This window comes from Natator depressus, chromosome 20, assembly GCF_965152275.1.
Source record: "Natator depressus isolate rNatDep1 chromosome 20, rNatDep2.hap1, whole genome shotgun sequence".
NCBI lineage: Eukaryota > Metazoa > Chordata > Testudines > Cheloniidae > Natator > Natator depressus.
The window spans coordinates 6,658,396-6,674,165 of NC_134253.1; the positions used below are offsets into that span (position 1 = coordinate 6,658,396).

The 15,770-nt window shown below is 48.0% G+C and overlaps 1 protein-coding gene across 1 annotated transcript in view; it reads right to left on the reverse strand.

Moving 5' to 3' along the window:
• Window positions 1-294: 294 nt before the first annotated feature.
• Window positions 295-15,770, reverse strand: part of LOC141975259 (maestro heat-like repeat-containing protein family member 2B) — a 56,818-nt gene continuing 41,342 nt past the window's right edge. Inside the window, exons 16-27 of the mRNA XM_074935559.1 lie at window positions 14,972-15,126; window positions 13,673-13,835; window positions 13,030-13,223; window positions 8,033-8,170; window positions 7,701-7,812; window positions 5,843-5,989; window positions 4,479-4,661; window positions 3,442-3,597; window positions 2,810-2,944; window positions 2,426-2,528; window positions 1,252-1,317; window positions 295-418 (exon numbers count right to left, since the gene is read on the reverse strand). Of these exons, the coding sequence (XP_074791660.1) occupies window positions 321-418; window positions 1,252-1,317; window positions 2,426-2,528; window positions 2,810-2,944; window positions 3,442-3,597; window positions 4,479-4,661; window positions 5,843-5,989; window positions 7,701-7,812; window positions 8,033-8,170; window positions 13,030-13,223; window positions 13,673-13,835; window positions 14,972-15,126 (1,650 nt within the window). The 3' untranslated portion in view covers window positions 295-320. The remainder of the gene's footprint in view (window positions 419-1,251; window positions 1,318-2,425; window positions 2,529-2,809; window positions 2,945-3,441; window positions 3,598-4,478; window positions 4,662-5,842; window positions 5,990-7,700; window positions 7,813-8,032; window positions 8,171-13,029; window positions 13,224-13,672; window positions 13,836-14,971; window positions 15,127-15,770) is intronic.

Genomic DNA, 15,770 nt, shown 5'->3' on the forward strand with positions numbered 1-15,770 from the left:
GGGGTCACACGAACCACTTCCAGACAGGTCATCCTGCCCCGGAACTCCCCCTGATTGGTCAAATCTTCTCTTGGGGCGTTCCTATCAGGGCAAAACCCATCCCGATTGGTAGAGGACAATGGGAGGAGTTCTTAGAGGGGTCACATGACACACGTTGCTTCCGGTCATTTGTCTGCCTTGACCCTGGAAGTAATACCTCATGGCTTGGGACTTCCAGTGACCGGTGGGCAAGGCTTACGAGGGCCAAGGGTGGGGTTAACGTTTGATTGACGGTAGGGCCCTTCTACTACTGGAGCGCCTTGTTCTCTTTGTCTCCCGCTTCATTCCCCAAGCACTCGGCCAGGACAGATGTCATTTAGGACCTCAGTTGCCACCAGCTGGACAGAGGGACTTGGGTCTTTCCTGAGGACCTGGAGAGCTGAAATGACAGAGGACAACATGTTAGTGTACAGACTGTCAAATCACAGCTAAGCGTGACCACAGAATCTTGAAGTACCAGAGCAGAATGATCACATGGTAAAATGTGAAACTGGGCTCAGTCCTTCTATTGGGATGGAAAATACATGAGAGATGAATATGCCTCACTTTTCATATTGTCACCTGTGCCTGAAATAGCTGGAGACTTACTACCTCTGAATACCACGCTACAGAAGCTCTCCAATATAAAGAAAGCTTTAGGTTCCTCCATTGGCTCCCTTCCATGCTCCCAACAAGCGGGGAGGCCCTGACTCGACCAGAAAGTCATCCACTCTGCTGTAAATGGAAGAAGGTCCATTGTTTCAATAGCTTCCACTTTTAAGTTTATTTTCCTTCTCTATTCAGGAGCCACTGTCTGAGCTCCAATAACCCTGGAATTGAACAGAGGCCAGGTCCAAGCTGGTTTGTGCAGGATGCAGGGCACCTACTGGAAGAAAAATTGCTGGTGGGAAATTGGGAGTAGCAGAAAGTGGCTACAATTTCTCCTCACCTGGGGAGTCCACAGAGAGCCAATAAAGCCCAAAGAGTGGATAGCACTGGCTGCGGAGGGGGCCTTGCCAGAACAACCAGGAGATGCACGGACTCACATCACACCCTCTGCAGCTGCCTCCTTCAGGGGAAATTAAAGCTGACTTTCTACTGGGCAAGAGTGAATTTGTCCTTTGGTGTGTGGCTGATGCACTTTGCACCAGTGGTATCGGTTACTGCTGCTTGTCAGCTAAATTCCTTTAGAACTCACGGATGAGCAGAACTTCAGCTGTATTTATTACTTACACATCAGCAGATGTTCCAGGTCTTGCCATTTCATATGCTGCCTGTCTATGTGTTCCAGGATGATGCCTAAATACACAATGGAAAACAAACAACAACCATAAAACCTTCCCTTGTTGAGTGCAAAGTGATATTAGCAGCCCCTAGACAGGTCTTTGGCCTCTCCTACTGTGGGCCTAAGGGTGAGCTGTGGGCAAGAGGATGCTAGTGCAGTTTAGAGTCCACACTGAAGAGAATGAGAAAGACTTTTTTTTTTAAGAATGTTTACACAAAACCCATTTGCTTTAAAGAGTCTGTGTTCCTCTTGCCACTGCTGTCAGTTATTGGAGACATACTAAGCTAGTGTCTTGGTCTAGTGGTCTGAGCAAAGGACTGGGGCCAGGAATAAGTGAGTTCTAAGCAGGGATCCCACAAGGTGACTGATAGGTGAGACTTAGGCCACAATGCCTGCCTGTCTCACCTGGGTATGCTTGGGAGAAGAGGGCACAGGGCCAAAGCGGAGGAACCTTTTGCCTCCTTGACAAGGTGGTGTGGCCAGGAACCTGAAACAGCAGGCGCTGAGGGCAGGTGGGCTGCATGCCTCCCAATGATGAAGTAGTAGTGAAGAGCACTGAGCAACACTGTGGGTGGGTCTGCACTTTGAGCGAGGGGGATCACTCCCAGTTCAATGGGACAGGCCCACTCTAGCTCGGACAGCGCTCGCATGCTAAAATTAGAATGTAGCTAAAGCAGCACGAGCAGTGGGAGGAGCTAGCCACCTTGAGAATCGACTTTGGGGTTTGGATGGGATCATACTTGGGGTGGTTAAACCTCCTGCTGCTCCTGCCATCGCAGCTACTCTCTATTTTTAGCACTCAGGGCTAGTGCGGGTATGTCTCATCAAGCTGGGAATTAGACCCCCAGCTCCAAGTGTAAACATGCCCTACGAGACAGTGTCCCAGCCTCTACGACTAAATGACTGCACCATGCTCTCCCTGCAACAATCCCAAAGCACTTTATAGCAAGTCATGATTTCCTCCGACCACCACACTGGAGAGATAGGGATATTAACATCCCCATTTATGTATGGGAAGCTGAGGCACAGAGAGATTAATGGCAGCTCAGTGCTGCACAGTGGGATTTTTTTCTCTCTCCCTCAATGGGAATACCAAAAGGGACACTGGGCATCATCTCTCACCAGCTAAGTTGGCTGCAACTGCCCGGATCTCTTCCCAGCTGCTACAGAAGTATGTGATGGTGCTTTTGTACAAGTTCTCCAGCAGCTCGGCATTCTCTTTGGCCTAGAGGAAATCAGGGACACATGAGCTCTCTCTGGCTAGAAGTGCCCTTTGACTGCCAGCACATGCTTTTACGAGCCACAGGTAAATCAGAGAAAGAACAGGTGACTGGGTGGACGTGGGAAAAATGGGGATCTGTGGCAGATTTACATTTCCCGTCACCCTCAGTCATATATCCCACTCTGACCGTTATTTCCATTACCCATCACACATCCTCCCCACACCTCTACACCACCACATGCCACTCCAGTCAAGAATCTCAGACACTTCAACAGCTCACTCACAAGGTGTCTGCAAATGTCCACCTGGAGCTCTTCAGGCTTCAGCTCGGCTGTACCATCAAGGTGTTGATTCACGGCAGCTTGGAGCCTCTTCAGTCCCAAAAACGGGACACAGAGGTGAAACGTAGCTCTGCATTCCTGAAAAAAAGAAAGCATGTCACACCATTTCATTGTTCCCTACGGAGTGCTATGGTCATTCAAAGGGAACTCATCTGCTTGACTGCTCATCTATTCCAGGATAAAAAGGGATTCATCTGGATGTAATTGGCAGAAAACATGCAGGAATGACTAATAGAGGGGAGAGCTTCCACTGCAACCTGGAGGTAGCATCAATGTCTTTTTGGAACAGATCTACCTAGGAAAGCTGCTTCACCAGGTCTCTCTTCTGTTCTGGGGAGGCAGGGGCCTGGGATGCAGAGACAGACAGGAATAGAGAGCTGTCGGGCTCAGACCCATGACCTATCCTGGATTCTGGTGAGGCAGCCATGGACCAACCTGGCGGGAACTGACTCAGCAGGAGGGCAATGAACTGAGGGGAGAATTTGGGCCTCCACAGCAGGCAGGAATAGCAGAGCTCCCCTGGCATTGGGAGGAAAATTCCTTTGGCTTAGTAAATAAGTCACTCTCGGTCTTACCACTGAAACCCTGGGGTTCGGGTCTTGCAGGTGCAGCAGAAGTGTGACCCAGCTCTGTCTAACCTGCTCGGCGAAATAGCCCTTCCATTTTCTTTTGGTCAGGCGGGCCAGGATGCCAAATAGGACAAAGGACAATAAACGAAGAGCATCGTCCTCCTACAGCCAAGAAAGCCCCACAAGTTAGTAACTAAGGGACAATCACATCATGTTCCTCGCACAGCCATCTCTTCTACGCTAAAGTCGAGGGATTCCAACTACAGCTAGTCGGAAACACTTTCATGAACTAATTTTTGATTCGAATTTGCTGATTCATCAAACTATTTTAGCGACAGTTCCATTTGGATGAAATTCCTCCAGAAGCCAGGCAGGGTCCTTAGAAACCTGCCTGCTGTCTTGCCAGTGCACCCATTCAGCTCCTTGGAAGCCCATCTAGCAGGCTGACTGGGATCGTGGGCTTCCAAACCCCCAGCGTCTGGGACCCTGGCTCTCAAATTTGCAACTCCCTAGCACTTCTAGCTCCCACAGTTTCCTGGGTTCCCAGCACCGGGATAGTCTGAGAGCAGACTGCCCGGACCCAAGGCTTTCAACAGAGCTCGGCTGAGAATAGTCATTGTGTTTCACAAAGAGTTTTGAAGTTTGGGGAGAGGGATTCCCACAAATAGGAACAAAACCAAAATTTGAAATCTCAAAATTCTCTGCAAAACGGAATCATTCCAACCCTCTCACGTAAAAATGGTATAGAGCAGGCCCAACACTCTCTATTGTACCTTGGAACCCACTTTTCATGGTTATCTAGCTACCTAATCTAGTATTCAGACTTTCTTTGAGGTTCTCAGTGGCAAGAAAGAAGAACAGAAGGGGGAGACTGTGGGAGCAGGGATGTCATCCCCATCCTCCTAATGTTCTCCTCCTCCGTAAAACACCTCTCTTCCCTGGGGCCGAAACATCTCTTCACTCTGACATGAGCAATGCCCAGGGAGTAAATGGAGTCTAATCAAGATCGGTTGAACTGGGGCTGGAGAGTTCTGGTCACATACGTTGTCAAAGTAGGTCCGGATCTGTTGGGTGAGGTCTCTGAAGGAAGAACCTATGTCCTTCTCTTTCAGCTCCTTCAGGACTTTGGCCACTGCTTTCATGCTCTCGCCAATGACTTCAGAACTGAAAGGGTCACTTAAGGCCCTGATCAGTATGACCATAAGAAACTTCTTGTGCTTTTTCACCTGGACAAACATACGACATTAAAGAACACTTATCACTGATCACACTTCTAATACGTTTTCTTTAGCAGTTATGAAACTGTGGGGATTTCTTCTCCCCCTCCCACCCCCCGGAGACCTATAGCTATATTTCAGACCAGCTTCGAGCTACAATGAGCCAAACTTGGTGCCATAATACACCTGTGTCATCCTATTATTAGATTCCTAGTTACTTAGATTCCAAGGCCAAAAGGAACCCTTGTGATTATCCGGTCTGACCTCCTGCATAACATTGAACTTCCCCGAAATAGTCTCTGTTGGAACTAGAGTGTATCTTTTAGAAAAACGTTCAATCTTGATTTTAAAATTGCTAGTGACGGAGAATCCACTACAACCCTTGGTAAATTGTTCCAATGGTTAATTAAAATTACCATTAAAAATCAATGCCTTATTACCAGTCTGAATTAGTCTAGCTTCATTTTCCCCCATTGAATCTTCTTATCCCTTTGTTTGCTAATGGGAAGAACCCATTCTCAAAATGTGTTCCCCATGTGAGTAGTTCTAGACTGTCCTCAAGTCACTCCTTAACCTTCTCTTTGTAAAGCTAAATAGATTGAGCTCCGTGAGTCTATCACTAGAGGTATCTTTTCCAGTCCTTTGAGAATTCTTGGGAGTCTTCTCTGAATCCTCTCTAATTTATCAGCATCCTTCTTGAATTGTGGACACCTGATCTGGGCACAGCATTCCAGCCGTGCTCACATGAGTGTCATATTCAGAGGGAAAAGAACTTCTTTACTCTTAGTCAAGATTCCTCTCTTTATGCCTCTAAGGATCATTTCAGCCCTTTTGGCCACAACTTCGCATTGGGACACCTTATGTTCAACTGATTCTCTGCCATGACGCAAGTGGTTTTCAGCATCATTGCTTCTTGGGATAGAGTCTCTCATCCTGTAAGTATGGCCTGCATTTTTTGTTCCTAGATGGAGACATTTACACATGGTCATATTAAAGTGCACAGATTGTTTGCTTATGCCCAGCTTAGCAAAGGATCTAGCTTGCTCTGTATTGACTGCAAAGAGGTTACTCGGGTATGTGAGAGAGCAGAATTTGGCCTAGTGCATTGTGTGCAGCCTCTGTAAACTCCGAACAACTATTTCCCTTGGTTTCTCTAGTTATGCTGCATTCTAGTCAGTATTCTCTCTTACCTTCTCAGGCGCCCCATAGACTAAATTTCCCAGGCCTCTTACAGCCATCTGCCGGACAATGCTGTTCCTATCATGGGACTTTTCTTCCAAGATGTGTAAGACTGGCTTAAGGAACTTCTTCTCCCTGAGCATGGGATCACTCATTAGCTGAAAGAAAATCAACCTGTCCATTAGCCCCAATAGAATCATTAAGATTGGGAATAGAATTTGAGCAGACATGTCATACACTAAAAACAACAAGGAGTCCTCCTACAGCCCCACTCTTGAGGATACAGACAAATATGGCTACCCCTCTGATACTTGGCACATAATACACTCTAACTTTAGTATTCCACACAAATGAGAAAGGTCTACAAAACATGGAGCTTTCCTTTTGGGCACTAGAATAGGGATCCACTCACCTCTTGAGAGCCTCTTAGTGGCTGGGTATGGTATCACAGTCCTTTTCTCACCCCTGGTGCACCCTGCCAGCCGTCCTCAGTGAGTCTTCCGGGGCTCAGGCCTCTGGCTGAGTCCCAAAGTCCAAATGAACCCCTTCTGGGGTAGTCAAGAACAGTCCCATTGCCCTCACTAGGGTCTCCAGCCCCAACTCTGGGTCCTTTACATTCTGCCCTTTGTTCAAGCTCTCCATTAGCATTGTCCCCTCCATGGGGCTTAGGCCACTGTTGGTGGTAGGGGAACCTGGGCCTGCCCCTAACTCTGGGTTCCAAACCATGGATCCTATAAACAGGAGCTAGGCACTGCTTGATTTCAGTTCATTGTCGCTTCTTCCTACCGGCCACTTTTAGCTTCACCCTCACCTCAGGGTTAAAGTTCTTTGGGACTCTCTTCCTGAAAACCCAGCTTAAGTAAAGGCTGCCAGAATCAAACTCTGGCTGTCCCCTGAATTTCTGTGGCCAGAGAGCAGCGCCCTTTCTTGCCCCTCCAGTTCCTGCCAGGAACTGACCTGCTAAAGCCCTTCAGCGCCTTTTAGCCGAGCCTGAGGGGCTCGGATTGGCTGCTTTCATGAGGCCTCTCTAGACAGACCCAGATTGGGGGCTCTTTTCCTGGGGCAGGGTGTAGTAGGACCACGGGGCCTCTTGTAAGGAGCCTTAAAGCCCAGGTACAGCTCATCACAGGCACAGAGAGGTTGTTTTTCTTAGAACCAGATAAGCCCCGAAGATAGTTGCTTAGCTTAAGTGGGAAATATGATGCAGATGTTGGAGGAAGACTGTGGAAAGGGAGGATGCTCCAGCAGGTATCCCCACACTAGTCTAGGACTTAGGAGACCCAGGTTCCATTTCCTGCTCCCTCAAAGACTTCCTGTGTGACCTTGGGCAAGTCACTTAGCCCTTCTGTGCATCAGTTCCCTGCCTGTAAAATAGGAAACATAGTGCTTCCCTACCTCGCAGGAGTGTGGTGGGGATACAGACATTAAAGAGTTTGGAGGTCCTCAGATACTAGAGTAATGAGAACCTAAGATAGACATTAATGTAGTTGTAGGTTGCTTGGTTGGTAGTATTAGGACGCTCGGTTCATTCAGAAGATGTGCTGAGCTAAACCAAAATCAGGAGCTGTTGGTTAGGATCAGCACTAGGACTTGGCAGAAGAGGTCCACTCATCCAAACTCTGTCCGTATCTCTCTCAGCCAGCACCTGTGGCTGTGTAGCTAGTATAGGCAATGACGGCAATAAAAACCACAGAGAGAGAAGGACTCAGAAAGGTATCGTGAAGTTCCTGGTGAGGTTTCCATATAAAGGAGGACCTATTCTACTGTCTAAAATGACAATTCCTCCTATGAACTGAACTGTACAACTCCCGAAAGAAAGGCAGACAAGAGTCTAATGGTGAAACTGCTCTTCAGAGCCCTGTGTCTTACCTGGGCAAGGAAAGCTGTGCTGGTGACTCGGTGGTTTTCTGAGGGGGAATTCACCCAGGGGAGGAGGCTCTGTATGATCTCAGGTGTTATGAGTCCAGATCTTAGCAGAATACTGGAAGACAAAAGAAACTGCTCATGGGCTAGATTGCACACTTCAAAAACTCAGCTGCTCTGAGCATACAGCTCTGATAGCTAGGAGTGGGAGCTGTGTGTTTCCACCCAGGACACCCCCGCACTCCCCGCCCACAAAGCTATAAATGGGAGGTTCCCTCTCAGCCACTCTATTGGCTACTCATTCCCAAGGATAAAATGATGCCTCCTAGATCTCTTACCTCACCAGCAGACACACTCCCTCATGGTGAGTCTTGGGGTTTTCCACAAGAGTCCAAGTCCTCTGCTTCCTGAGCGCTCTCACCAGTCTCTCATTCCCACCCTTGAAAAGCACAACTTCTAATGCTTTGATAGGAAGCCTGGGGAAAGAGAGGCACAGAACTGCAGCAATCAGGAGGAAGGTGCAGCTTGAACAGAGAGTCAGGAAGCCCCGGTTACTTCTCAGGTCTGCTGTTCAATCGGCAGTTCATCCATTGGCAATGTCCTGGACACCAGTGTCCCTGGAAGGACTTGATGCTGGGAGGTAAGTTTCAGTCTCATACATCTCATAGGACTAGTTTTGCTAGGGACAAAATTTTGCAGTCCTTTTTCTCTTTCTGCAAGGAGTATGGGCACTAGCAGAGTACAGTGATATGGAAAAGATACATGATCAGGACCCAGAAACAGGGGGCATAGAGTGTGGTGATCACTAATGGACATTTTGGGGTCATATCTCCAGATATGAGGTGACAGAGTGCTGAGGGTTTGCACTTGAGTCAGCACTCTGGTCACTATTCGTACTACTTCGGTTCCTCACAGAAGGCCTAATTGGATAGAGGTGTACCTGATTACGAGGTCAGACTGGGGCTAGTGAGTCAAGGAACCAATCATTCCATTAACAGGGAAACTGTATAAAAGGACATGGGCAGGAGCCCTTTGAGGGGAACAGACAGAGAAAGAAACTTGGGTGACCAGATGTCCCAATATTTGGGGCTTTATCTTATACAGGTGCCTATTCCCTCCCCCACCCCCACCCCCATCCTGATTTTTCACACTTGCTGTCTGGTCACCCTAAGAGAAACAGAAAGACAAAAAGCTAGGAGAGCCTGACAAAGTGAGGTCTCTGAGTGGAAACACCTTACCCCCCACCTGACTTTTGGAGAAGAGTTTAGAAAGTTGAGATACAATATAAAGGTGCTATGTATTGGTAGGGGGATTAAATAGACTATACGTTGGTGTTTACAAGCAAAAAAGTCTCAACGCGGTCTGTGTTTGTGGAAGACATGGGGGTGTAACACCCCTCTCTGTCACAGCTGGGGGCTCATCAGGGATTTCCCTGTTATCTATGCAAATGGAGAGCCTGTTGGAGAAGCCGGTGTAGAGGTTTGGCAGTCCAGGTGATGGAGGGAACACTGAAATGGGTGATGAAGCAGCAAAGAGAAGTGTAGAACAGGGGTTCTCAACCTTTCCGTTTCTGAGCCTCCCCCCACCCTCAACATGCTAGAAATACTCCGTGGCCCAGTTCCAGGCCTCTGCCCCGCCAGGCATCAGAGTTTGGGGCTCCTGGCTCCAGATTTTAATCCCACAGGGTGCAGGGGCTTGGGGCTTTAGTGCAGGTGCTGGGCTCAAGGCTTCAGCTTTCTGCGCTGAGCCCCAGCTAGTCTAAAGCCAACCCTGCTTGGCAGACCCCCTAAAACCGGCCCGGTTGAGAACTGCTGGTGTAGAACAGTGGTCTCCAAACGTTTTGGCTCTCGCACCCCCAGGGTGACCTGCCGCAGACACGCCACCGATGGAAGACCCGCCGCAGGCGGGCCGCCAGAGGGGAGCACCAGCCGTGGACGTGCAGAGCTGCTGCCGAAGGAAAAAAATGGCGGAATGCAGTCCGGCGGCGCTACTGCTCCCACGCACCCCCCGGGATCATCCCGCACACCCTAGTTTGGAGATCACTGGTGTAGAGGACCCGACAGACCTTCCAACAATCCCAGCAGGCAGAAAAACAGCCTTTCCTTGCCTGGGAGGTTTAACAGCAAAAGAGTCGGCAGGAATTTATACGGGAGCAAGCCCAGGTCTGGCAACAACTCCTCCAAAGTTTGGTGAGTCCCGTGACAGGAAATGGAAACCAGGCACAGGAGATCAGACTGTAAAATGGGACCTGCGAACAACCCCGATGTGTTTTTGGTTACTCTTCAAGGAGGAGCAGTGAGACCTCCTAGGGACAGAACAATGTGGGCCCTTCAGCTGACACCCTATTTAACCGGGGAAGCACATATAGGGCTTTTAGTGATGAGCAGGCAAGAGATTATGACATGATTAAGGCAGCCATGCTGGACGAGGTGGGGCCTGTCCACAGAAAAGTACTGCCAGAAATGTAGAGTTGAAAGATGGATTGAGGGATTATGCCTCTGTGCATTTGGACAGAAATTAAAAGATTGGGCCACTCATTGGTAAGGCCAGATACTCAGACTGTGGGGGAGATCATGGACTCCATGGTTCTGGAAGTTTCTTCAGAGTCTCCCTGAGCATACCCGAGTATGGGTTCTGTGGCGCCAGCCAGTTCATCTGGACCCCACAGTTAAAGTGAGAGGAATTTGCAGAGGCGGACATTCCCAGAGTGAGTCAGTGGTTTAAGGGACTAGATCTGAGAAGGACCAGAGTGCCTACTGCTGGGAAGGGCAGCAAGAAGAAGAGGGAGGAGCCTCAAGGAACTGTAGTGGGAGCTTGGCCTACGGTGTGCTTCCGACATGGACCTGAAGGACATCTAAAAAGAGACTGTCCGAAAATGGACTGTGGGTTTGCCCAGTTTTGTGGTTGGGACAAGACTCCTAGGCAGGGAAGAAAAAAGAAAGTACCTACCGTATCGGTCTGGGTAGGGAGGAGCCACCAAAGGGACTAATGGACACAGCTTCATCCTGTTTGCTAATCAGGCAGGAGTTAGTGAAACCCCACTGGATACTTCCCAGAGGTAGGATCAAAACTGAATACCAGGTCCATGGGGACAATAAATTCTGCCCAATGGCAGAGGTGACTCTGAAAATTAAGGGGAAGTTTAGGCAGAAACATGTAGGGGTAGTGGATGGATTGCCCCACTGCCTTCTACTGGGCATAGGCTGGAATCCCTTTCTAACAGGGACACCAAGGCAGGTATGGAGGCCCAGGAGGGTGGAAATAAAACCTGAAGGGCCAGGTAAAGAGGAAATATACGTAAAGGGGCTGGAGGAACCTAGACACGAAAGTATAGACAAGAGGGAGGAGAAAGAAAACAAAGGTCAAGCGTAAAGGTGACTTAAGATCATCCATTGGGGTCAAACAGTCATCAAAGCCCTTACCACCAGCATCTCAGGAGCAGGCATCCCTAGAACACTTTGGAGGGACTCAGAGCAGTCTGTGTCCATGGAAGAGGCCGGGGCACAGCCTACCACCCCGTCACATATAGGTACCTAAAATGGGCCTGCACATGGGCCAACAGCATGAGCAGAATATATACTCGTGTCTGCAGCACCAGCTGGGTACCCATCCATCTGAACAAATTCAAGTTTTGTGGACAAAACTGAGGCACCCATCTTGAAAACCTGACCCACTGTGGCCACTACATAAGATCAGCCTTACTGGGTCAGTCCAATGGTCCATCTAGTCCAGTACACTGTCTTCCAACAGTGGTCAATGCCAGCTTCTTCAGCAGGAATGAACAGAACAGGGCAATCATGAAATGATCCAATCCCTGTTGTCCAGTCTCAGTTTCTGGCGGTCAGAGGCCTAGGGACACCCAGAGCTTGGGGTTGCATCCCTGACCATCTTGTCTAATAGCCATTGATGGACCTGTTCTCCATGAACTTATCTCATTCTTTTTTTTTTTTAAACCCAGTTATACTTTTGGCCTTCACAACACCCCTTGGCAATGAGTTCCACAGGTTGACTGTGTGTTGTGTGAAGTAGTACTTCCTTATGTTTATTTGATACCTGCTGCCCATCCGTGAACAGAGCTGAGATCCTGGTTTCCTAGGAAAATTCAGAGACATTATAAAACCATGAAGTCTGTAATTTGAGCACCTTGTTGGCATGGAATAAAGAAACACAACAAGAAGAGAAACTAATAATGTTGTCAGATTGGTGGGAAATGTACATGAATGTGCTACCAGAGCTGAAGTCAACTGAGGACTCAGGAATCTTAGTGTTAACTGGCGAGAGCACAGAGTGGGTGCCGAGGGGCCTGGTACGTACATTCTAGCTCACTAAAAGATTGCCCCATGAGTCTCAAATAAAAGCCCATGTCACCAATATCATTGTGAAACGCATGTACAGATGCTGTGCCAAGAGTCATGGATATGCATTGAAAATTACATTCTTAGGATCTGTGTCTTGGGACTAGTCACCAGGAAAGGTGACAAAATGGTTTTCTTTCAGGCAAGAAATGTTTATCCATCTCTTTGTTTACATGTACATTAAGCATGTAGGGTTCACATTCAGTTGAGAAGGACTGTGAGAACTTCAAAGAAAGAAAAGTAGCAGGAAGTAGACAGGGGGTGGGGACCCAATTTTGGGGTATACATCAAAGGTTTGCTCTAGTCTATTTGGGGGACATCTTTCACTTAGGAAGTAGATGGACCGCGAATTTGCTTCATGAAAGAGGGGTTGCGATCAGGCTTGGTTGAGAACTTTGGGTGAGAAACATCTTTAGACAGGAGGTTAACCTGTTGGTTAAGTTTAGTTTCTAGGAGCAGGATATGATTTCATTTGAAATGTAACCATTTTTGGCTTGCATTCTTACTCACGGTCACTGGAATCTCTGTTCTTTGAGAATCTCGGTTCTTGTTTTCACTAGAAATATATCTAGGTGCTGTGAGTTTTGCAGTACAGAGTATAAGTATCTAGTGTAGAGTCTAAAGTAGAAGTAATAAACTGGTGTGTCCTGTTCCATTGGGAACAGCAGGCCTGATCATTCTGTGGGAGTTCAGTGGATAAAGGTCTGGACACTCTACGGAATGGTCAGAAGACTCGGGGGTTGGTGTGTGCCTGTCATTAACCTGTACAAAGAGACTGAGGTCTGAGGAGGCCTGGGTGGCAGCGTTTGTTTTGCCGGAGCCTGGTAGTTTCAGGGAACTGACCCACAGCAGGCACAGACAAGACTTCCTCACTCGAAGGGCATGTGATGGTAAGGTGCCTCGTAACCCTGGGAACTCCTGGGGAGCGTCACACAACTCTACTGGAATTCTCTTTGTTTCTCTCCCTTCCTTCTAATTACCGGCAAGGGTTGCCCTCCGTAAGTTGTGGCCCTTCTCGGATTTTGCTCGGGCTGCTTCTCGTTGGCAAAGGCAGCTTTTGTCCGAGGGTTTGGCTGACCTGCTGCAGGAGAACAGGAAACAACTCTGGGAGCAGTTCCTGCACAGCTTTGCTCGACTGCAGGGCTGACACCACCTCAAAGATGGCACATGTTGCCTGAAAGGAGAGCATGGTAAAAAAGGAGATCTCTTCCCAACACCATCACACCCTCTCTCCCAGTCTGATATCTGCTGTACTAAATTCTCCCTTCTGCCAGTAACTTGAATGACAGCGAGCAACTTGCTTAACTCGTGGCTCACTTTCCCACATCTGTACAAATGTGTATGACCTCCCAAGGCATGCTGTGAGTCCAAAGGAAGATTTGCAAAGCACTGTGAGAAACCTGCTCCAAAGACTTTCTAATGGCCAGATAGTATTAAGGAAATGAGTAACGTAGCTAAAACTGCCGTATTTGGTCCACAGACAGCAGAGCCAGACTCAGGGAAACAGTCCATCAGAGGAGAAGTGCCCACACACCAATATTATACCACACTTCCCGCTTTCCATCAGCAGGATTATCACAGGGCACAGGAAAGCCTGAAAGACGTGTCTGTCATCTAACTTACTGAGAGAGGTTCAGCAGCTGCCAAATGCCTGTCAATTTCTGTCTCTGAGGTGATGCTGCCTTCTGTTCTTGTTGGAGTCTTTATCTTCTCTATTAGGGCTCGTAGGACTTGAGTGGCAAGCAAGGGGTCTCCCCCCAGAGATCTCCACAGCTCAGCGGTGTCACTGCAGTTTAACAGAAGTTACAGGTGAGCCCTGGACACTTTTGTGGCTCACACTGAATGCGTCATATTTTAGTAAAGACCAAATGTTCTCCTTGCCTATGATGAGAGAGTTAGGAGTCCTGTCCTCCTTTAACTCTCCTCGTGTTTCAATATTGAGTTTCCAGTTACAGAACTAAGTTAAGTGACCTAGTCTTCCTGCAGCCTAACCATTAATACTAGACTTTAGAAGGACAGGACGCAGAACGCCAACCTCACTTCCTGTTTTCTCCACTTCCCAGTCAATATGGAATCATGAGCATGTGGCTCCCAAAGATCTAGGGTTTGGAAGGCAAGTGGATGAAAAAAAAGCCAGATTCCTACTCGATGGACATACAACTATGAGAACGAATATTCACGGCCATCCTATGTCCCCTTCACAAATGGTGTCCCTACCCTCTGTTTGCCAGAAGCTGGGACTGGGCAACAGGGGATGGATCACTTGACAATGACCTGTTGTGTTCATTTCCTCTGGGGCATGTGGCACTGCTCACGGTCGCAAGACAGACTACTGGGCTAGATGGCCTTTTGGTCTGACCCAGTATGGCTGTTCTTATGGTCTTAGATTCCAGCACTGATAACTGATAACTCAGTTAGGGATCTTTAAACGAAATGATGGATCTGCTTCCAGTCCACTTTTAAGTACCAAGGATGGCAACTCTGCTCTAGCAGCCACACCCTCACTGATGCCAAGCAGAGGTCTGATGATAATATTGGCCCTAGTCTTTGCAATCGGCCAGGGATTTGCACTTGAAGCTGTCATGCTACCAGGAAACCAACAGCCACTGCTCATTTCCAGAGTGAGCTCAATTCAGGCGTCTAGAGAGGTAGATGTTTCCAACAATACACTCCAGTTATGCCAGTAAAGATAGGTCTTTAGGATGTCAAAGCAGCTATTAATGAATGGAAACAGAATGACACTTAATTTCTCTCCGCACCCCACCTTAACATGTTCTTGGACCTTCCTGCAGAAAGAGCCAGGCTATTAACCCTTAGGAATGATCCCAAACTGTCTGCTGCTTAAATGAAGCCCTACATCTCCTAGTAAAGCTGTGGGATCCATGTTTTACCAAGATGAATGCAATAGGTAGCGGTATATACCTGTCCATCGGCAGACCTTTGCTGAGGAGGCTGGAGATCATTGCCTCTTGGTGATGGTGAGCTAGAATGGACACTGCCTCCACCAGGAACTGCCTCAACCTGCCCTCCTGGATAGTAGGCATGTGGCGATATAGTATAGCCAGGATATCGGGCACCTGGAAGGAACAAAACCAGAAAGAAATGTCCCTTTTTCTTTCTCTCCATTCAGTCTACAGAACCAAAACCTTTCTTTAGCCATTTGCTGCTTTTTTAGAAATGCCTCACTTCAAGAAGCAAATGTTCAAATACGTCTGCGTAACTTGAACCCACACAAATTGCCCACTCACGGCTGTAAAAATTAACACTGACACACACATAGACATACCAGGTAATTTAATGTGGTGGTGCCCAGCTATGCATTACATAAACCAGTTCACATGCACAAAAGGCGGCTTTGCTTGCCCAGATTTTGCAGGTGTGATTTAAGCAGCCAAATCTGACCATTTGCCTCGAAGAATGCAGAGCTCATCAACAACCACAAGCACAAAATATGCAAGTGCTTTAAAGACAGTGTGTAAATGCCTGGGACTATGAACAGGGGACTACCTCTCATATTCATTCCTAGCCCTTCACATCTTCAAAACACTGTGCAAACATGGCAGTTCTGCTGCGAGGGTTCCCTGTCCTGAGGCCTTTCACCAGCCTTGTTAGAAGATTTGTGGAGTGCTCCTTTCATCTAGCCCTAATGCACTGGGCTCCAGAATAAGGCATATAAATAATGGATCCCAAAGACACTAGAGTTTTCTCCCTCCCTCCTTCT